Source organism: Malaclemys terrapin, chromosome 1 (genome assembly GCF_027887155.1).
Source record: "Malaclemys terrapin pileata isolate rMalTer1 chromosome 1, rMalTer1.hap1, whole genome shotgun sequence".
NCBI classification, from domain to species: Eukaryota; Metazoa; Chordata; order Testudines; family Emydidae; genus Malaclemys; species Malaclemys terrapin.
The window spans coordinates 181,952,972-181,977,585 of NC_071505.1; the positions used below are offsets into that span (position 1 = coordinate 181,952,972).

Here is a 24,614-nt window from a genome sequence, read left to right on the forward strand (position 1 = left end):
AGTGTCATAGATCAAGATTTTAGAAATATAGTCAGCATTATTGTATGAGGTCATAGGGCCATACTGAGACCTCCCATAAGTGGGTGAAACTCCAGTGTAGCCAATGCCACAGAATGTGTTCCCTTGTCTAGATTATCCCAGTTTTTACTACATCAATTTTAAAATTACTTTTGTTACGCTGGTGTATTTTTGAAGTATACAGTGCTCCAAATTTAGCTTGTTTTTCTGACATTTTTTATTGTCTCTTAATGTACTACTTTTTAAATTTCTGTGGCACTGTGCTCTCCTATGTGTGCATGACTTAAACAGAATAAGCCAGAGTAGTCCACATGGAGGGAAAAGGCAGCTATGCATAACACTCTCCCATCTGTATAATAGCCTCACTTTCTTCCAGAAAAAAATGGGCCAGGTAGAAAAAAGGGGTTCTGGCCTGGAGTAAAGGAGAAGAGACTGGGAGGAGCTACACTAGAAAGTACATTCCCATCCAAGAACTGTAGAACAACACATTAAAAGAGGTTATACAGTAAACTTAATGCTGCTTGAATCAGCATTCCTCTCCTGTGTGTTCTTGGTGACATCCTCCCACAGGCTGAGCGCCCACATTTGGGTTGTCAACCTACACTTGTGCATCACCATGTGTATTGACTAATCCAGCCATGCTGCAGTGGCTGTGTATGGGTATTGGGGTCAGACAAGCCCAGCAGGATAGTACCTCTACATAGCTACCTGGGGGTCTGAAGTGTTCAAGCCCTGGAAACCATCCAGAAAGATAACACAGTGATGGGCATCTGTATAAAAACCTAAATAGATAATGGGATTGTCTGAACTGTTTTTTCTGGGATCGCTTGCCCTCTATGCTCCTCTGGTGATCCCAGAGAACTGGAATGAATGCAATTTTTTTTTAAAATACATATATTAGGTGTTTTTTCCCCCCCATCTACCAAGTTTTACATGGGAGAAGAACTTTGGATAACAATTAAATTTTATGCTACTTTTATGAAAGAGGCTATACAAAAAGCAATTATAATTATCATTTACATATTGGCTCTCCTGAGAAGAGAACCTACCATTTTCAGCAACCGGAAATGTTACTGCTATGCCGTAATCTATTGCTGATCATTATGAACAACTTACAGCTGGCATTTGCTTCCTGGAAAGTGCCAGACTGAGTTTATGTTCATCTATTGGCTAATTAATAAGTTGTGGTTTAGCATCTCGCTGATTTTGATAATGTGTGCCACAGTTTAGCTTTTAAGACCCGCTGGATAAGAGTTTACTATTACAGCATTGAATTGTAGAACTGATTGCTTTTGTCCACAGTATTAATTCAAATGGGGATGACTTTCACCCTCATATGTTTAAGAAATACAAAAAGTACAGTGGTCATATTAAAGTTATAATTTGACAACAATTACTGCATGATGATCTCAGCCACCTCATAGATTTTCTCTATACTGAATATAGGAGATAGCTGTGGTATTAATGTTGTATCTCTGGACAAATTCTGACTATTTTAATAAGAGACACTGTATTTTATATGTACATTAAAACATCAATAAACTGAGAGTAAATGAGTAAACTAATTTTGGTTGGTAGCAGTGACATAAAAGCATCTTCAACCACTATTCTAGGCCTAAAGAGTTGGCAGTTAATTTCCTGAGAAACCAAATGGAATTGAAATAACAATGAACAAGACACTATAATACATCTCTACCCCAATATAACGCAACCTGATATAACACGAATTCCGATATAACGCGGTAAAGCAGTGCTCCAGGGGGGGCGGGGGGGGGGGAAGAGACGGGGCTGCGCACTCCGGCGGATCAAAGCAAGTTCGATGTAACGCGGTTGCACCTATAACGCGGTAAGATTTTTTGGCTCCCGAGGACAGAGTTATAGCTGGGTAGAGGTGTATATATTTTCTAATTATCAAATTATGTCAATGAATATTAATAAATAGAAATGTTTATATGTAGATACATCAGTTTATTCATGAAATACTATATATTCCCATAGCATTTTTATTTCCTCCACCTATATCCTTTTTAAATCTAATAAAGGCATACTGATGACTTATAAAGGAAAAGTAAATAAAGTAATCCCTGATAAAGCCCACTAAGGTGAAAAAAAAGCATTTCATTATTATTCAAATGGTCTTATGCTTCTCATTGCATACAGTAGAGGGCCTGAATATCAGAGCAGTAGAGTATCAGAGTAGAATATTCACTTTTATAGGTAGTTAGTTTTTATGACCCTGTTGCTAGTCCTAGCATTGCAAAATGTTGCAATATCTTGATTAGTTATACATATTTGGGTATATTCTGCTCTCAGTTGTACCTATTGACTATTTTTTTTTCTTTTCCCTCATTTTGGATCTTTGTTACACACCTTTTCCCTAATTTCAGCTTTGGCAGGTTGAAAGGAGTGGCACTACTACTTAATAAAGCTATTGTGCTGCTACTTAATAAAAACATCTTCAATTTTATTTGTGATCATAAATAAACAAAAGGGATTGGCTGGGACACATGACTTACAAGGAGAGGTTTATAGAACTGGGCTTGTTTAGTCTGCAAAAGAGAAGAGTGACAGGGGGGATTTGATAGGAGCCTTCAACTACATGAAGGGGGATTCCAAAGAGGATAGAGCTCGGCTGTTCTTGGTGTTGGCAGATGACAGAACAAGGAGCAATGTTCTTAAGTTACAGTGGGGGAGTTCTAGGTTGGATATTAGGAAACACTATTTCACTAAGAGGTTGGTGATGCACTGGCATTGGTTACCTGAGGTGTGGAATCTCCATCTTGAGAGGTTTTTAAGGCCCGGCTTGACAAAGCCCTGGCTGGGATGATTTGGTTGGTGTTGGACTTGCTTTGAACAGGGGATTGGACTAGATGACCTCCTGAGGTCTCTTCCAACCCTAATCTTCTATGATTCTATGATTTATATGAATAATGGAAACATTCACAGTCCCATTAGATAGTATTATAAATACAATAAACCCCCCAAGAATTAGAAGGGATGACCTCAATGAGACAAACCCTCATCCTTCAGGGCATAAACCAACTGATGGATGAACTTCTGCGCTAAACATTTTAATTCTGTAATTGTTTACTTAGACTTTTTTGCACCTTTTCCCCAAAAGATGTGGTAATGACCATTTTTGGAAACAGGAAACCATTGCCCCAATCTGTTTGTAAAAGTCAGACAGTAAAATAATTTCAGCAGATATATTTGTATAGAGATAATATAACACATTACAATTTATCAGGGAGAATTTATTGCACAGTACAATAGAAAGGTCCTTCATCATAGTTTAAGTAGGCCTTTTTTTTTAAAAAAATGTGTTATTTTTGCAGGGCTTCACTAAACCAACAGTCCAAAGGCAATGTTTTTCTTATGTCATCTCTCATTACTCTGTATTGCTGTCTTTGAAAGGATAGATTTAGATTCTTCCAAGGAACAAATGTATTACTGTATGTTTATCAGAACTAAGTAGGTACATGTTTAATGATAAGACCTATATTTCAATCGGAGCTGCATGGTCTTGAACGAGAATGTTGCCCCCTGGTATTAACCCTAACATCAGGTCTTACATCCTGTGCATCCATCAGATCATATTTTTCCTTTCTGTTCAACTACCTTACTCCTGTATGATGATAGTTGTTAATGAATGGATAGTGCTGTTAACTACTGCCTATTGTATCTCTGACTTTTTTAACTTAAAGTTACATTCACAAGTCATAAGATCATTTCAGTATAGGAAGTCTCTGATAGTAATATTAAATGTTACCCAATATGATCCAATTGCAGTTCTCAAGGTAAAATTAGAAAGAGTAGTCACTGAATGTATTGTAAAACTGCTAAAACACTTTTGCTTCAATTTATTTTTTAAACAGGAACAAACTTGATGTAGAATTATCCATTTGTTTATTTCACTTTTTAAAATAGAACCAGTTAAGCAGCATCCAGACAAGTATCAACAGTCATCAGTTTTAACAAATATTAAAACAAAAATTGAAAACATGCCAGACCTGCAAATAAATAAATAAAATAATTTTAAAAGCAAAATTTAAAAAAGATTACAACAAATGAATAAACAAAAAAATCTACGTGAAACGTGATGTATCAGGATCTTTTACTCTAGTAGTTGTTCACTAGTGACTGTAAATTCTGACATTTGTATGAATGTCCTGATGACTTGAGGATATGTATTTGTTTAATATAATTTGCAGCATTAAAAATGGACATAGTAGGAGATAGTGATCTTGTTTTATTTCTATCAGTTTGAGGGATTTAGGACATATTCTTGCGGTGGCATCTACTATTGCAAACCCCTGCACCCATGCAGAATCCTATTGAGTTTGTTGGGACTGTGCACAGGAAATGAGGTCTGTGCTATTGGATTCTGAGGTGGGATCAGGGCCACAGGTTTCTCTATATAATGATTCCGACATGTACATTGCTGATATTGTGTTGATGTGAACAATTCTGTGAACTGATTTGTATGTCAATTTCCTTCATTAATTCAGAAACTAATCATATAGACATGAGGTAAAATCCTTCAAACACTAGCAGCCACAATAGGAATCCTTATGGTAATAAGCAGTAGAGCCAGGCAGCTAGGGTTTACAGGATAGGACCTCAGAGTGCTTTAGATGTTTAAAGTATTGTACAAGCATTAACTAATTACTCCTGACAACACTCCTGAGAGGTAGGTATCATGTCCCCATCCCCCATCGTACAGCTGAAAGAACTGAGGCAAAGAGGTGAAGTGAGTTGCTGAAGGCTGGAAAGCAAATAAACTGCAGAGCGAGGATTAGAATTCAGATGTTCCAAACTCCTAACCCTTTGCTCATTCCTCTGGACCATTTACTTCACAGAAGTTAAAGTGCCACTCTCAAGTACTTAAAAACTTTTTTTCAATGTCTATTTTATTTTTCATACTCGTATAGGCTTGTAAATTATATTTTTTTCCTACCTGTTATGCCCACCATCAATATATCCACCCCCACCCCCAAGCTGGCAAATATTGAACTTTTTTTCCCGGTAAAGCAGAAGCCAATAAGTATGTATGTATGTTTGTTTGTTTGTTTATCACAGTTTACTCCTATGTTATATTTCTGTGTTGTCATAAGTATCACCAGTGAAGTCCAGTGGTTCCAGGAGTGTTTCCGGACTGTGGTTTCTTAGTTAATTTATGTTTCTAGCAGAAAAATAAAAATAATAAAGCTGTCAATAGCTGCTTTTTCATTTTTGGATTTTTCAACTTCTCACTGATATGAAAGAGAACAGAGAGAGACACTGTAATCTTATTTACAATGATGTTAAACCAATATAATTCCATTGACTTGATCAGAGTTACTCCTAATTTACAACAGTGTGAGATCAGAATCAGGCCCTTTAGAATTGACAGACAGATTATATCAATCTTAAAATGATAATTTTGGTGATCTAGCTACCTGACAGTGTTCCTTTAAGCATGTACTTATTCCCTTGACCTTGGAGTCTAGAATCAGAACTTCTCTTTTCTTTAGATTTTTTTAAATTGTATATTTGACAGATTTTGAAATTGCTCAGTCATTAATATTTATTTCACCATACATTATGAGATGTTTTCACAACAAATACTGTACATTCAGTCATAATTATTAATGGTGTTTTATATATAAAACAAATACACATATACGTATATATCTATATATGAAACCCTTTCTCTTTCTTGAATCAATGTAAACAGAGCCCAGATGGCCGTATAGAAGTCAAAGGGCAGCATGGAAAATCGTCACTGCATATTAAAGATGTGAAGTTGTCAGATTCAGGGAGATATGACTGTGAAGCTGCAAGTAGAATTGGTGGGCATCAAAAGAGCATGTACCTTGATATTGAATGTAAGTTCTAACATTTTGTTTTCTCTTTAAATTTGTTTTAAAAGAAAAAAAAAAGTACATTCTTAATGGAAGATCAAATTTTACTGGCAATTCATGCTTAAACTCAAATAATTTAAGAAAAAGTGCCCTTCCAAAGTTAGCAATTCTGAACACACCAGATGAAATCCTGGCCCCAGTGAAGCCAATGAGATTTTTGCCAATAACTTCATGAGGGTCAGAGTTTCACCCATAATGATATTTTGGTGGCTTCCCTCACTGCCACACCTTATGACTGAACTTGGTAACTTTTTCAAGACTTTCAGGCTGCTGGAGACTAGCTATGGGTGCAAATGTTTTGGGGAATAAAGTAATAACTCATCTGAGCTGCATCTCAGTCTTGAATTGAAGTTTCTAAAAATGTCTGGAATACTCTCTCCCTCTCTTTCCATTACCTCTTCTCCCCCCCCCCCCAACTATACTCCTACTTTTGTTATAACCATACTTGGAGTTCAAACATGTGACAAATCCCCCTGCCCCTGCTGATCTTGTCACTTCCAATCAAAATTTTGTTTGGTGGAAACTTCACAAGCAACAGTAGTGATATTTGTTCATTGGTATCTGAGACTGATTGGTATATTAGACTTCATCCGAAATCCATTGAACTTGATGGGAATCTTTCTGTTGACTTCAGTAGCAATTGGATTGACTCTATAGTGGAGAGGAAGGAAAGATGAGTAATGATTGTTTTGCTTTTGCTGAATCCCAGTTGGGTGACTCCTAAAGTAGCATTGACAGAGATCTCACAGTAGGCTGCATGTGCCACCTTTTTGATAGGAAGTGAGTCTAAAAAGACAAATGAAAAATATTCAGACTGAAGAATTGGAGCAAGTAATTTATGCTGGATGAAGGAGATGGAGAGATTTGCCAACACAAATAGAACTAAACAAATACAGTAGAAGCTGTTAAACTGAATTATGAAAAATAGCTTTAATGCAGTTATTCATGAACAATATTCATTTGGAGACTTTGGAGGTTTGTGAAATACTTTTATGTTTTTGAGTGTACTCTCTTAAAAGATGCATTCCTTGAACATCTCAGTGTTACCCCTCAGTGCACAGAAAATATATTCCTTTGTGTACATTTTAATTTAAAATACTTTTGCTGTGTCGCTGGTGTAAGGAACAAAAAATGAATACTCTGATGTGTTCCTTTAAAATCCTGTTGTTAAGATCTGTTTTCCTGTAATACAGATCTAAGGTGACGTGAGATATATTATTCAATTGAGATTTTAAAATGGCTACTCTTTTTAAAAATAATCAATTTTACTTCTGCTTTTATATTCTGTGTCCAGTGTAGGGTTATCCAATTACAGAAGTGGTTCATGGGCCACATTATGTGAAACATATGAGCTACAGAAACTTAAGAGCACATTAGAAGCACAAAATTAATACTGAAGGGCACAATAACATAATCTCTAGATGAATACAATGGAATAATATAGTCAAAGGTCTCTGTCAAAGTAAGAGTTTTAGTATGATAGCAGATGTCCTAAATTGAATTGTAGTACCATCTTCCTTCTCAATGCGAGGCAGTTGTATGGTAGATTTACTTTTAACACTTAAATAGAACTAATCAGATGGTATTAAAATCGAAAATTTATTAGCATTTGCTGTTAAATCTGGGTGTGGTTAACTGCTCAAACTAATTTGAAATGCCAAAAAAACTTTCTACAGTTCAAATTGAAAAATCTTTGAACCCATTAGCAGGTAATTGGTGGGTTTGTTTGTTTGTTTGCTGGGTAGTTTTTTTTTTTTTTTTTTTTTGACATTTAATATGTTAGTACCATTTAAGATGACAACATTTCAAATGTATAATGCATGACTTGTTGTTTTGACCTCACATAGCATTATATGATTAGACCTGATGAAAATGCTATCATGTTGCCTGTTTTATTGATTCTTTACACTTTTTATATTACTTTTTGAATCTTTGTAAGGGACTCAAATACTTAAGAATGGTTCTGTGAGACTGATAACTGAAGTACAATATTTATTTTCAAAGCAAGTGCTCTCTGGTAGCAGGAGTGCAAGTTTCTCCACATTGCCTAAACAGTGAAACTTATTCATGACATGAAGGGAACACCTCTAGTGATGAGAGAATAGTTCTGTCTTCATGCCCATTCTGATTAGACTGCCATTCATAGTGGAGATTTTTATCATCGGAACACTTGTCCACGAGCAAATGAACTGAGACCACAACTTAATTTGCCCAAACCACAGAGATCTTGTCAAGTGATAATGACTTCTACTGACCTTACCCATATTTAAATTAGTGTCCTACAGATTAAAGCTTCTTTATATCAATAATATCAATCTCCCAAGTCATCCGGTTCCCATAATAAAACTATTTTTAACAAAATGATCTCTTCACAGGACACTCTTGCTATTTTTACATACAACAATCTTGTCAAAATCATCAAGAACAAAATGTATTTCTCTCATCCACAAATAAATTCCTTCTCTGTAGCTGATGTAACATATCCAATAGCTGCCTCTTGTTTCCAGTCACTTTCTTGATGATATTTGGGCTGGAGATCTCCTCTGACAACCCTACTGTTCCACCAGTAAATTATGCTGTACTCCTACAGCAAAATGGTGAAAAGGAGTGATTCTTTATGAGATTCTGTGAAGTCTGTATAGAACCAATTCTTTGTACAGGTCTGTCTCATCTTACGCGAGGGTTCCATTCCATGGTTAGCGCGTAAAGTGAAAACCGTGTATAGTCAAAATTACATTGAGTTCAATGGCGGGCGGAATCGCCCGCAATACAGGTACAGTATTGAAGTTGTTATTTTTCTCTTTTTTTTGTTTTTGTCGACCGCGTAAAGCTGAAATCACGCATGTTAAGTGCACGTAAGATGTGACAGACCTGTAGAATTTTGTGATTTTCCAGATTACTTAAATTGATCGCCTTTTTCAGCAGTTCAATAGTAATAACAACAACGTCCTTTACACCTTCTAAATATTTTTAAAAACAAATTTACTAATCCCCATGCAGTTCTTGGAAATAGGTATTATAGTTATAGTATTGCACACTTTACTGAAAACATAGTATTCCCCATTTTACATATGAAGAAAGTCAGATACAGAGAAGTTAAGTGACTTGCTGAAGGCTACAGAGGGAATCCCCAAGTCAATGTTCTAATCTACCAATGTCACACTGGGATTATCCCAGAGTTTTGAATTCCTTGGTTTATATACTAGAATAGCATATGCCATTAAATTTTTTCATTAAAGCCAGAGACATAAATGTATACTACACTGTAATTCATAATTAATACTAGTGTTGTTCCTAATAGTAATTCATAACCATGCCTAATGCCATTCCATAAATTAATGTTCTTAACAGTGTTTCCTCATGTTCTTTTTTCATTGATTTGAGTAGTTTGTACAGTCACAAAGAACGTGTCCGTGTCACATTTTTCCAGTATATTACATTCAGACGTAATGGAAATTCATAGTTTCATAGTGTCTCTATCTCATCACTCATCAATTCTCAGTGACCATCAGCAGAGACTTAACTATCAGCATGATTGGTGGGAGATTCTACATTTTATCCATGCTTTCTCTTGGAGTTGCTTTTGATGATAAGAGCAATTGCTCTTGAGGAGCGGAAAAGATGACTAGGTCTGATACCATCCTGGCATGATTAATTCTGCTCCTGCCATTTATCTGAAGTGCTCACTGCGTAGACAGAAATCATAGTGGAGTCTAGAGCCATTCCAAACCCAGGCTTTCCTGCAAGTGTCACCTTCATAACAAAGCACCTCAAGGAAGTTTAGGTTGAGGTAAACTTAGTAAGGTAAAATAAACCGATTATAGAATAAAAAAATTCAAAAGAAAGATATATTGACTTCATTGGCTGTAACATTTTATTCTTTGTACAATATCTATTACTTACTAAGCATCAAGAGAGTCTCCCTTGTGGTTACTAATATGTTTCCAATAAAATAAAATATTCCATGGAAAACTTAACAAAAATATAGAAAGCATAAGAAAGAGATTCTTTTTTCAAAAGAGTAGTAAGGGAATTAGGTATGCAAATCCCATTGAATTTCCATGGGATTTGGGCATCTAACACCATTAGGCTCCTTTTAAAATTCCAAGATTACTGCACAACTAACACTTTAGTGTTTCTAATTAATATTTTGAATCTCTTTATTTAAGAGCTGTTTGTTTGCCCATGTTGCATCCTGAGTCCCTGCCCTCCCCTTTCCCCCACACCCCTCCATCTACCTGAAGCCAGTAGGGACTCAGCTCCAGACAGCAGCCCTGAGCTCTGGCCTACCAGCTGCCAGGTGTGGCCCATGGGATTTGGGCATCTAATACCATTAGGCTCCTTTTAAAATTCCAAGATTACTGCACAACTAACACTTTAGTGTTTCTAATTAATATTTTGAATCTCTTTATTTAAGAGCTGTTTGTTCTCATGGGTGATGGGTATCATAGGCCAGGGCAGGTTAAGCCTCCCCTGCCCATGTTGCATCCTGAGTCCCTGCCCTCCCCTTTCCCCCACACCCCTCCATCTACCTGAAGCCAGTAGGGACTCAGCTCCAGACAGCAGCCCTGAGCTCTGGCCCACCAGCTGCCAGGTGTGGCCCAGGGTGGCGCTGGGGCCACCGGGCAGCTGTTGGTGGAGCCAGCAGCTTGGTCTGGCGCGCGGGGGAGCCGGGGCTCCTTCAGCCATGGGGGGGCACTCAAGGCTCCAGTGCGTGGGAGGGCAGGGCCTCGGGCAGAAGAGGTGAGGGGCAGTCTAGCCTGCCTGATGGTGGGTGTTCACCTGCCACCCATGTTTGTTCTGAAACCAAAAAACAAAGACTAGAAAAATAAAGAAATCCTAAAAAAATAACAGAATCATGGAAATCTTCCCCGCTCTAGTAATGGCACACACTGATTTCTTGAAACTATTCAGCAGAATAATTAACATTTTTTGTACTGGGTTGTCATCAGTGGGGTGGGTTGGAGAGCAATGAAGCCAACATAGAATTTGGTCAACCCCAAATGACCCTTTAAATAGTCTATTCGTGCCTCTGAAGCTTCTTCTGTCCTCACTGTAGTCAAAATGATGCACTGATAACATAGATAAGGGAGATTACAGATGTATGATGTGCTGGCATCTCCAAACAACCAGGACTCTCTCTGCAAAACAGAGGTTTTTGTTTTGTTTTGATTTGTTTTTTACCTAGCACCATAAACTTTAATACCAAGGTGTTGAATGCAATGTGGTATATTTTTCATGCAGCAATGAGATCTGACAATGATTTCCAGACATATGTGCTTTCATAGCAAAATATTACTTTGTGGAGAAAAAAAAGAAATCATCATTAAAGCATTACGATACTTTGCAACAAAGAGAACCTTCTTCATTATGCACTGCTGCTTTTCTTCCAAATTACGTTAAACATCATCATTGCATAGTTCGTCTCTCGTCTTGCTGACATTGTGTTCAGTGCTACAGAATAAATAAAGAAATGGTATTATAACACACTACAAAATTTATCTGTAAAGATTCCTATACAGTGCCTGTGATGATTTTGTCATTAACACATTCTTTATTTCTTATTGGCAATAGAGTCATTGTTTTTGTTTGCAAGCTGAAGTCAACTTCATTAATGTAAGAGCACTAAATTTAAGATGCTGAGCAGATTATCCTCTTGGACCTTTCCACTTTCTTTTATGTTAGTGAACTGTATTTTGTTGCAGTTTATGCAAATTCATTGGCTCAATGCCATTTCACTTTAAAGCTTTTCAAAGGCATTGCATTACTTAAAGGCAAGTTGAACTACAAATGAGGTCCAGCCTAGAGAACTGATTGAAAAGCAGTTCAGATAAACTGAGACATTCAGGGTTTAATGTAATAAGAACAAATGACCTACCATGTTTGATTCCAATTGATATTCCATTTAAGTTATGTTTGTACTGTTATATATTACTAATGAGAGTAGAAATGTATTGTTCAAATTCACCTTCTTTTCATAGAAGCTGATACAAGAATTTCTTGTTAGTAATTAGTCTCCAAGTCAAAGTTATGGTAGGCTGTCTCTATCCCCTTATATGTTAATGATGGTTATGCATCACATCAATCAACATCAATCATATATCAGGTTCCTCAAAAGCTTCTATATATTGACATACTATTACCTAGAATTATAGGATTTACTATGTTCTAGGCTCACTTGTGTTCCTCTTTCTTTTCATTCATGAATAATTCTAATCTTATACATCATATGATAATCTTGCAAAATCTTAATACTACTGGGTCACTTTAGTGACATTGCAATGAAGTGAAGTGAAGAAGGATTGTTAACAACCTGAATGAAGACAAAATAGCCAACATGCTCATGCTGACAAGGCATACCATTTTTAAAAGAACTTAAGTGACAGAGGAGTCTCAGTCCATTTTCAAAAGTGTCTTAGGAACTTAGGAGCCTAACTTCCATTGAAAAAAGCCTATTGGGATAGATCTTTAAAGGTATTCAGCCATTGAATTGAAATATGATTGAAATATGCAGATAGGAGTCTAGTGGGATTGACATTAAGGGGAATAAACACATAAGCAGTTTTTAAAATCCCATGTGGCTCCTATCTGTATCTTTAGGCACCTAAACGCCTTTACAAATTTGTCCCTATCAGCCTAAGCCACTTGTGAACAAGGGATTTAAGATGTCTAGGATGAGCTGGGGGGAGGAGGAAGAATACATAAGTATCCTATGATTAGAGATTACATCGATTAGGTTAGGAGTTAGGTCGAGGTTGATAAAATAAACTACTTAATTAAAAAGAAAGAAAAAGGTCAGGATTAATCACAGTTTAGTCTTAATGGTGTAAACCATGCAGGACTAGAGAATAGGATGTTAAACCCAGAGATATGGCATAGGAGACATTTAAATGATATCGGCTGCATCCAAGAGGACACAAGTATCAAAACATTTTCAAATATTTTCAAAGCATCCTGTCAAACCAGGTACAGTAACGCCTCGCTTAACATTGTAATCATGTTCCTGAAAAATGTGACTTTAAGCAAAATGATGTTAAGCGAATCCAATTTCCCCATAAGAATTAATGTAAATAGGAGAGGTTAGGTTCCAGGGAAATTTTTTTCACCATACACAGCAATGATGATTGAGAAGCTTGGTTGAGATGGTGAAGTCAGAGGGTGAGATATTTCCCAGGGAATGCCTTACTGCAAAATGATGAACAAGCACTCAGCTGTGCCGTGAAGGGTTAACACAGGGTTCGGCAACGTTTGGCACGCGGCTCACCAAGGTAAGAACCCTGGTGGGCTGGGCCAGTTTATTTACCTGCTGACACGGCAGGTTCGGCCCATCCCAGGCCAATGGGGGCGGCGGGAAGCCGCGGTCAGCACGTCCCTCGCCAGTGCCTTGTAGTCTACAAGGCAGCACAAATGGAGGGAGGGGAGACAGCATGGCAGACAGAGACACACACCCTGAGTGTGAGAGAGAGATGTGCATTGCCCCTTTAAGTACACTGATCCCACTCTTAAGTACATTGCCTTTTAAGTAGATCAGCAAGTTGAGACAGCAGCTGCTCCCTCCTTCCTGAGCCCTGTCGTGCTCTGTCTCCCTGTTCTGTGGAGCTGAGGTTAGTGGGGGGCAGGCAGGTGCGGCGCCAGGGTTTTTGGCACCCTAGGCGGGTGTCCTCCCGCGCTCCCGGTTGTCGTCGGCAATTCTGCGGCAGGGGGGTCCTTCCACGCTCCCGGTCTTCAGGGAACTTCGGCGGCAGGTCCCGGAGCTAGTGAAGGACCCGCTGCAGAATTGCCATTGAAGACCCGGAGCGTGGAAGGACCCCCTGCCGCCAATTTGCCGCCCACCCAAATCCTGGTGCCCTAGGCGACCGCCTAGGTCACCTAAATGGAAGCGCCGGCCCTGAGGGCAGGAGCAGGGGGAGGAGGACACCCTGATATTAGTCTCCCTTCTCCCCCCTCCACTGCACAGCAAGCAGGAGGCTCCTAGGAGCAGCTCTAAGGCAGAGGGCAGGAGCAGCACATGGCAGTGTGGGGAGGGACAGCTGAACTGCCAGTAATTGATATCCTGCTGGGCGGCTGCTGCAAGGGAACTTAGGGGAGCGGGGAGCTGATAGGGGGGCTGCCAGTCCACCCTGGTTCCAAGCCTGCACCAGCTACCTCCAATGGGCTGCTCTTCCTGCAAGCAGTGGATAAAGCAGGTGGCTGCCAAGCAACGGGAGCATGGTGCAACTTTTAACGACCATGTTCTCTAATTGATCAGCAATGTAACAACAAAACAATGTTAACCATGACGACTTTAAGTGAGGAGTTACTGTACTGTTGAAATAAAATCAATTTTGGTTACACAGATCCTTGTCAAATTATGCTCATAATTGTTTAATATACAATATAAATTTTAACTTTTACATTAAAGAAATGTTGAGGTTTTAACATGACAACAAAACCCAGGAAATCGATTAAGACTTGCAACTTTTACTTTAATCTTGACCATTATGCACAGATATAGGAGCAAAAGAGACCTAAAGAGAATTAAAAGTTTTAGGTGTATGAGGAAAGGATCAGGCACATTACACAGAATCTATAAAAACACTACTCCAAGACTCCTTTAGTACCTAAGCAGAGAGGAAGTATGGTCTTGTGGTTAAGGCATGGGTCTGAGTGTCAAGAGATGTGTTCTTGATTCTTCCACAGACTCCTTGTGTTATCTTGGGGAAGTAAGTGGCTCAACCTTTCCATTCTTCTATTTCCCCATCTGTAAAATGTAGCTATCTCTTCCCAAGCTCAGGGGTTCCCAAACTTTTTTTCCTTGAGGCCCACCTGTGCAGCCGCATCAGGCACTGTGGCGCACTATTAACACTTATTAAGGAAAATTGTTAATTTTAACTTTTACATACATATAAACTGTATATAAACTGTAAATGAACAATGTATATGTTTCCTTTTCATTGTAATGAAAACAATTCTAACGTCAGAAATCCCTAGCAATATGCACTCAAAGAAATGCCTCAAGATCTTTGAAACCAAACAGTTTTAGAAAAACTACACTTTAAAAAAATGTTGAGAGCAAAATGTGGCGTTCAAACACAGAAACACAATTTTGTATAAAACTGAGCAAGATTACATGAGTCACATGGAGTTAAAGATGTACTAAGAACTTGACTGAAGAATGCAGTTGTGCCAGCAGATCACCCAGGACTGAGTCACAGCCCATAGTTTGGTAACCACTGTCCTAGCTCATGTGGGTGTTCTAAGACAATCCTTTAAATATAAGCACAAGGTTAAAATGTGAACTTTAGTTATGGAGTATGTTGGCTTTTTCTCGCAAGCATAATGTAATTTTTAAAGTGTAGTTTTAATAACGTGACATTTTTTCTTTTTACAAAAAGAACATAGTTTGGCAGGATTAAAGAAAAAAGGATTAATTTTAGCTATGCTTGTTTAAGTTGCTATTGTGTTTCCCTCCAGATGAAATGTATTTGTTTGTGTGTTTGCCTCCACAATGCTGCCTGGTCGTCTACTAGTTTTAAATTCAGTATTCTCTAAGCAAAAAAACCTATTTCCTTACAGTAGTTTGTTCTATTCTATGGATTCATGTTATATCTAATGGGCTAAAATCAACTCCTGATGATGGTCTTTAAATAGCACAATTTAACTTTGAAGTGCAAAGGTATCATTATAATCGAATACTTTTTTTCAAAAATGTAATAAGAATGTTGCAGGTCATTTCCTTTGTCACTGTAACTGCGTGTGTGTGGTGCTTACATTTCATGATATTAAAATTAATTCAGCTGACCTGAGTGATACTTTTAAATATTACAATACAATCTTTTTCATAAGAGTCAGAAATTAATACATGTGACTGAGTTCTCTCTGAATTTATGAAGAATAAATCTTAGATCAACTCATTTGGATGTATATTCTACTAAATAGCAGGAGTTTTGTATTCTAGAAGCCTTTTAGATACCATTCAGATTTTAAAATGTTCCAGAATAAACATTGAGCCATTTGAAAGTATGTCCTATTAAATTATACTTATTACCCAAAGTCAATATAAAATTAACCTACACACTAAAAGTCATTATAAGTAATAACCGAAATATCCTGTATAATGAATAGATGTTTGCGGATTTCAGGATTAAATGTAACTGCACATATATATAATATTACTAGTTAGATTAAATTTAATCTTGACACATTTCAGTGTCTGAAATGAATCAGCATTTTGGAGATACTCAAAAGTTTCAGATTTAAATTTAAGGCTTAAGTTTAGGTTTAAGTTTAAGCTTAAACTAGCTGGAAATCCCAAACGAAAACATTAGATATAACCTCAATATCAGAAAATAAATTGCATTTAATTCTGATAGGTTTCCCCTCACAGCCCCAAATATGCTCACTATGACAAACTAATGCTAAATAATATTGGAGCAAATTCTATTTTCTATTATATATGTGCAAACTCAATTACTTTGAGGTTGCCTTGGTGTAACTGAAGGTAGAATTTAACCTACTGTAAAGTATCATCTTCTAGAAAATATTAAATTTTCTGCAGTAAAAGAGCAGCTAATAAAGTAATAAAAATTTCCTGTAAAACAATCTTTGAAAAAAGGAAAAGCTATTTTTCCATCACACGTCTTCCTTTGCATTTCAGAAAATACCAGGGTTACAAATATCAATTTAAATTACTTTGTTCCGTTCTGTTCACATTTTAAGACCACACTTTTCACCATGGTATCTGACTCTTTTATGCGTAATTCTTAGATTTTTCTCTAAGACGATATTATGGGTTGCCAGAACATGGTACTTAGCTACCTCATGTGGTGGTAGCTATTTCACATCATATTGAGAAATCTACTTCTACCTTGAAGTTTATAATTTCACAATTTTACACATTTCAATTTTTTTACAAAAATATCAAGACAGCTATCTTGGGCAATTTGATTCATGGAGAGAAGATAAATAAGAAAACAAAAAACAAACCATGGAGACACACATGAATGCATAGTGTTATAAACACAATCATACAGGGTAAAAGAAGCCTGGGACATACTGCTCTCTGATTTTACTACCACAAACAGTACAAGTATCTGCATCAGATTTTCTTTGTCAGATTCCCTATCTCATGGTCTGATCAAGACAGATCACCAGGAGCACTGACTCCAACTGCAAGAGAGAGTTAAAGGGCATGTCTACACTTACCTCCAGAGTGATCGATCCAGCAGGAGTTGATTTATTGCGTCTAGTGAAGATGCGATAAATCGACCGCCGAGCTCTCTCCCGTCGACTCCGGTACTCCACCGGAGTGAGAAGCGTAGGCGGAGTCAATGGGGGTGTGGCAGCAGTCGACCTACCACAGTGAAGACACCGTGGTAAGTAGCTCTAAGTATGTCGACTTCAGCTATGCTATTTTCATAGCTGAAGTTGCGTAACTCAGCATGGCCATGCTTTGCTGGAGAACCATGAGAAAGCCCTGGATTACTAGGAGTTAGACTCCTTGTAAGCGAGGGCAAAATTGTGATATTGACACTAGTTCCTCTCACATGCCTCTTAGAAGGTTCTCTAAACATGTAAAGAGAGAAATCATTCATCTTCATTCAGTTCTGTCTGACTCCTCCCTGAACTCTTTAAAGGCTTCCTCAACCATCCTAAAACATATAAACTAAAAGAGCCTTAGTTTAGTACCTCACCAATACTTTTCTGGGTCTTCAGCTCCTGATGCTTCATCACCTGTCTGAGGTGCCCTGCCAAAGAAGGCTGGAGGATGTGCCATTTCTCAATGATAGCTACATTATCTGCATACTATATTTGTGCCCAGCATAACAACTGAATTGTGATTATATATTCTGGCTATCCAAAGAATCTATGTATGACACATGGCCCAATGACTGGGACACAGCGTCCCATTATTGTTGAAAATAAACAAAGAAAAAAATTACAGAATTATATGCAGAAAAAAAGTAGAACTTTCTGTACCTTTATACTATAGGCAGGCTTGAAAATCCAGTAGGGTTCAATGGTATGTGTGACATCACTATCAGGATTCCAGCTGTGGCATCTCACCGGATGAGGGCTTGTGAGGACTTTGTGACCTAGAGAATCAACTAATGAGCAATAGCAATATGTAGTATGTTTAAGTGGAACATTCAGCATATAACCTTTAGAGTTGTAACTTTTGAATATGCTTGAGTTCACTGTCATTTCTTTCTCCTCTCCAATCCCGCCTTCATTTTGCAACAAAATGACTTAGAATGACTGGACACCTACATTATACTATGATCTGAAAGAAAAAACAAACTACATTATTCACAATGTACAGTTGCAAGCCAAAGTAGTTTTTGTTTTGTTTGTTTTATATTTATTTCTACGTTTATTTCACTTTGATTCCTGGTGCTTGAGTTTTCAGGAAAAAACAAAACCCAAACCACACCAATATCACTAGACTGGAGATAAAATCCACAAGAGTTGGCAACACTGCTTCCGTGTGAGGGCTCTGGTTGCATTAAAGGACTGTTTCAGTCTACATGGTCTTACCTCTGTCATCCAGATATCTCTGATGCTATTTCATGATGAAGGGAAGATGGTGGTCGCAGGGTCGGTTTGTCAACCAGTGGCTTTTCTGCTTAAATTTGTAGAAAAAGTAGTTGATCCCAAAATATTGCATCTTACAAAATAGGTATGAAGGGCAACAAAGTAGAGAAGATAGAGGCTGTTATTTCAGGTGGTGTGTCGCCTTCCCATACTATACAATTCTAATTTTTCAGGAAGGGATAGAGGAGTTGTTATAGGAGGAAGCTGTTTAGAATTACTGCAGGGTAGGTGCCTTCCCTGGCTGCAGACCTCTTAAGGGTCTGTAGGAAAAAGTATGTGAACTTCCCCCCACCCCTCTGAGTTCTAGTGATCTCCAGTGCAACACATCCTAGTCCTCTCTGATAACTATGGAGGACCAGGGGCTCTATAACCATACGAGCAGCCTTACTGGGTCAGACCAATGGTCCTTCTAGCCCACTTTCCTGTCTTCTGACTGTGGCCAATGCCAGGTGCTTCAAAGGAAATGAACAGAACAGAACAGGGCAATTATTGAGTGAAACATCCCGTGTTGTTCACTCCCAGATTCTGATAGAGACTAGGGACGCCCAGAGAATGGGGTCACATCCCTGACCATCTTGATTAATACCCATTGATGGACCTGTCCTCCATTAACATACCTCATTCTTTTTTAAACCCAGTTATAGTTTTGGCCTTCACAACATCCCCTGGCAATGAGTTCCACGGGTTGACTGTGTGTTGTGTGAAGAAATACTTGCTTTTGTTTGTTTTAAACCTGCTGCCTATTAATTTCATTGCATGACCCCTAATTCTTGCGTTATGTGATGGAGTAAATAAGACTTCCTTATTCACTTTCTCTACACCATTCATGATTTTATAGACCTCTATGATATCCCCCCTTAGTTGTCTCTTTTCTGAGCTGAACAGGCCCACTCTTTTTAATCTCTCCACATATGGAAGGTGTTCCATAGACTTAATCAGTTTTGGTGCTCTTCTCTATGTCTTTTCCAAATCTAATATACAGTTTTTAGAGATGCCTGGGGGACATCGCTATTTTCCTCTTTCCATTTTGAAAACTGATCATTTATTCCTATCCTTGTTTCCTGTCTTTTAACCAGTTACTGATCCATGAGGGAATCTTTTCTCTTATCCCATGACTGCTTTCTTTACTTAGGAGCCTTTGCTGAGGGACCATGTTAAAGGTTTTCTTAAAGTCCAGGTACACTATATTCACTGAATAACCCTTCTCCACTCACTCATTGACCCTCTCAAAGAATTCTGATAGCTTGGTGAGGCATGATTTGCCTTTACAAAAATCACGTTGACTCTTCCCCAACAAATCATGTTCATCTATGTGTCTGATAATTCTCAAAAAGAACAGGAATACTTGTGGCACCTTAGAGACTAACAAATTTATTAGAGCATAAGCTTTCGTGGACTACAGCCCACTTCTTCGGATGCATACTGTAGTTTCAACCAATTTACCTGAAGTTAGGCTTACTATACCATAATGGCCAGGATCATTTTTGGAGCCTCTTTTAAAAATTGGTGTCACATTAGCTATCCTCTAGTCATCAGGAGGATAGCTAATGCAATTCAATTCTACCACTCCACAGGGTAGCTGCCTGGGCATAAAGCCAACATCAATTTAGGCTAAATCTGGTCCACTGTATCTATAGTGTCATCCTGCTGTGCTGAATATTTTTTCCTTGGGAAAAAAAATAGTCAAAAGTTTGAAAACCTCTGGTCGTCTATTAACAAGCAAAAATGTGATTCAGTGTACCACTTGGCTGCTATAGGTCCCTCGGCACACATGCTGAATCAGGTAATTTGCCATATCCAATTCTGCATATGACTCTGAACATACACTAGGGTTGGATATGAAATCATTAATTGAATTACCTTCTGGATGTGACAAGTGATGTATTAGTCTGTGCTCCCCTTGCGATTTCTGAGGCATTAAGCCTAATGGGGATAATCAAATGTATGGAGACAGATTTGAGCCAAGGTTTTCCTGCTCTACATAATTTATGCAGATCAACTTCTTCTAGTTGCAGTGCTGACTTGAGACTATTTTTTTCCTATTTGAAAAGAACAAGAACAATATGAATTTACTTTTCACCCTATCTGAACTCCTCTCCTAAAATGTCACTGTAAGATTGAAATAGTTTTATTAAAGGATCCTAGTATAATAGGTGACTTTAGCTTAATTACATGCCTTTACTATGCTGTGCTGTGTATTCTTGTTCTCTGTATGTTGAATTGCCTCCTCATTGTACCATTCAGATTTATAAGCTTTTTAATCCATCTGTACTAACTATCAATAGTGGCTTTTCTACAGCTCTCTTTTCAGTAGAAATCCACAAAATTGAAAGCTAAGCTGTTTCCAACCTTCCCCAGAGTCCTTGGAGACTGCATCTAGGTTTTGTGGTTCAGTCTGTGATAGTGTTATGGACCAGCCATTAAGCTTGGCCCCTGATCTGAGCTTAACCAAAGTTCAGTGTATTCAGATCTGGAATTTAGGTTCTTGATCATCTGTATTTTAAAAAGAACAGGAGTACTTGTGGCACCTTAATATTATTCCACTCTGTATGCATCCGAAGAAGTGGGCTGTAGTGCACGAAAGCTTATGCTCTAATAAATTTGTTAGTCTCTAAGGTGCCACAAGTACTCCTGTTCTTTTTGCGGATACAGACTAACATGGCTGCTACTCTGAAACCTGTATTTTAAAGTACACTAAGTCCAGTTTTTACTTTTTTACTGACTGCTTGCTTTGCTTTGGAACCAGCTCACTGTCTGTCTAGGGAAGCATATCTTGCAGAAAAGGTGTAATAATATATTTAAGGTCAGTTCTTGATCTGTTTTCTGGAAGGCTCAAATGAAACCTATGTTCCACATTCGCTCAATCTCTGGTTTGTAATGCATCCATGCTATACCTGTATAAGAAGTGCATAGCCATAAACTTTATTCCAAATATTTTAACTTTCTAATATATCTGTGAACTATTCTTTATGTGTGACAAGACAATAGGTATTCTAAATACTAGTATATTTCAAATCCTCTGTAAATTCTGCATAATGGATTTAGGTAAAATATTCAACAAAGAAAATGTAGCAATTAGTTGAACTTTCCTAATCATCTCTGTGCCTGCTTAAGGAGATATTTACATATGAGAAGGCCTTTCTATTTAATTCTACGTGGATATGTTTTATTATTCAATTGATGGATATTCTCCTTTGCCACCAGAATTTTGGGGCATTTAACTTATTCCTCAGTTTCCTAGAATACTGTAGTTTTTACCAAAATTGATTTTGCAGTAGTTTATAGTTTATATGCTCCAGCCTCAGTAATTTCAAAAATATGCTTCTATTTTCATGATTACCATTTTTCTGAAACACATACAATATTTCTGTAAGAAACAGAGTGTGTATTTTTGTGAGGCAGATGCTAACTACTGAACCTTCATCAGGACATAATACAATACAATAAGCAATTAACAACAATACAGGCCATACAAAAGCACACATATATACACCAGGGCTTTTTCCATTAAAATGTGATCCTTAATTTTGTTGTAAAAAAGCAACTTATTGGGGTTATATTCTCCATGTGATATCTAGTCCCACTTAAATGAATCTGTGCTTGACTCGGGTGTCAACATTATTTTGTTGTGAATGTGGATTTTTCCACAGTGGTCACTACCATTGTCACCTGGAGACAGAATTGCTGTAATGCCCTCTCCTTTGGGATGAACCTTAGGATCACTGGAAAACTTCAGCTTCTGCAGAATAAGGGAGCCCATTTGAGGAGCATTTCTTGAAGCAAATGCATAGTACACCTTCTGCTCTTCAATCTGCACGAGATTTTTATTTGCTTCCTGATGCAATTTATTGGTTATAGTCTTTTAAGATCTTAAGTGGTTGGGTCCTGCTTATCTCAGAGACCACCGCTCTCTTCTCATGATTCCATACCCTAGTTAAATTATAGAATCACAGAAATGTAGGACTAGAAAAGACCTTGAGGAGTTATCAATTTCAATCCCCTGTGCCAAGGCAGGACCTAGTAAACTGAGACTATCCCTGACATGTGTTTGTATAATTTATTGTTAAAATCCTTCAATAATGGGGATTCCACAACCTCCCTTTGAAGCCTGTTCCAGAGCTTAACTACCCTCATAGCTAGAAAGTTTTCCCTAATATGACGGGTTGGATCACAGAACCCACCTTGGGAGCTGCCACCTGATGTGCCAAGACTACTTCTGCCCCTGCTTTCCCTGCCAGCTCAGGACTCCAGCACCCTGTCTTGTTGAGCCAGACACGCCCGTCTGCTCCAACACAGACCCTGGGTCTGAATTACTTGCCCCAAAGCTGAAGACTTAACTGAAAACTGCTTACAGAAGTATTCCTATCTTTAACACTCAGATGCCCAACTCCCAATGGGGTCTAAACCCAAATAAATCTGTTTTACCCTGTATAAAGCTTATACCGGGTAAACTCATAAATTGTTTGCCCTCTATAACACTGATAGAGAGATATGCACAGCTGTTTGCCTTCCCGAGGTATTAACACATACTCTGGGTTAATTAATAAGTAAAAAGTGATGTTATTAAATACAGAAAGTAGGATTTAAGTTGTTCCAAGTAGTAAAAGACAGAATAAAGTGAATTACCAAGCAAAATAAAATAAAACACACAAATCTAAGCCTAATACAGTAATACAATTGAGTACAGATAATATCTCACCCTGAAAGATGTTTCAATACATTTCTTTCACAGACTGGACATCTTCCAAGTCTGGGCACAGTCCTTTCCCCTGGTACAGCCCTTGTTCCAGCTCAGGTGGTAGCTAGGGGATTCCTCATAATGGCTCTCCACTTTGTTCTGTTCCACCCATTTATATATCTTTTGCATAAGGCGGGAATCCTTTGTCCCTCTCTGGGTTCCCACCCCCTCATTCTCAATGGAAAGACACATGGATTACAGTTCATGTGACATGATCACATGTCACTGTAAGACTTCATTACCCACTTGCCAGCACACACACATACAGGAAGACTTACAGGTAAAACAGAGCAATCTGCAGTCAATTGTCCTGGTTCATGGGAGTCATCAAGATTCCAAACCACACTTTGCATAATTACAATAGGCCCTCAGAGTTATATTTCATATTCCTATTTTCAGATACAAGAGTGGTACATTTATACAAATAAGATGATCACACTCAGTAGATTATATGCTTTGTAATGATACCTTACAAGAGATCTTTTGCATGAAGCATATTCCAATTACATTAGCATATTTTCATAAAATCATATAAAGTGCAACATCACACCTAATATCTAACCTAAATCTCCCTTGCTGCAGTTTAAGTCCATTATTTCTTGTCATAGCTTCATAGAGAACAATTGATTACAGTCCTCATTATAGCAGCCCTTAACAGTCTTCAAATATGTTGTTAGGTCCTCCCTCAGTTATCTTTTCTCAACACTAAACATGCCCAGTTTTGTTAACTCTATTATCCAAGCCATTAATGAAAATGTTGAATAGTATCGGACACAGGACTGATCCCTGTGAGACCCCACTAAATACATCCTCCCAGTTTGACAGTAAATCATTGATAACTACTCTCTGAGTATTGTCTTTCAACCAGTTGTGCCACTCACCTTATAGTAATTTCTCCTAGACCACATTTCCTTAGTTTCTTTGCGAGAATGTCATGTGGGATTGTGTCAAAAACATTAGAATAATCAAGTTATATCACATCTATTACTTCCCCTCTAGCCACTAGGCCAGTAACCCAGTCAAGGAAGGAAATTAGCATGGTTTGTTCTTGACAAATCCATGCTGGCTATTCCTTATAATCCTGTTATCCTCTAGGTGCTTACAAATTGATTGTTTAATCGTTTGTTCCAGTATCTTTCCAGTGAAGTTAAGTACACTGGTCTAGAATTCCCTAGGTCCTCTTTGTTCCCAGTTTTAAAGACAGGTACTATGCTTACCCTTCTTCAGTCATCTGAATCCTCACCTATCCTCCATGAGTTCAGATTTGCAACCAATTCCTCCCTGTTGGTAAGAGTGAAGGGGCTCGGGAAGGGTCTTACAGCAGGTAATTAACCATGAAGGGCCATGGACTTTGGAATTGGATTCCAACATCGCTTTGCTAA

General features: G+C 38.0%; 1 protein-coding gene across 2 annotated transcripts in view; it reads left to right on the plus strand.

The window, feature by feature from the left end:
- Positions 1-24,614, plus strand: part of NCAM2 (neural cell adhesion molecule 2) — a 529,484-nt gene that overhangs the window by 363,750 nt on the left and 141,120 nt on the right. For both annotated transcript variants that reach the window (XM_054047466.1, XM_054047474.1), the window contains exon 9: positions 5,735-5,885. In XM_054047466.1, the coding sequence (XP_053903441.1) occupies positions 5,735-5,885 (151 nt within the window). The remainder of the gene's footprint in view (positions 1-5,734; positions 5,886-24,614) is intronic.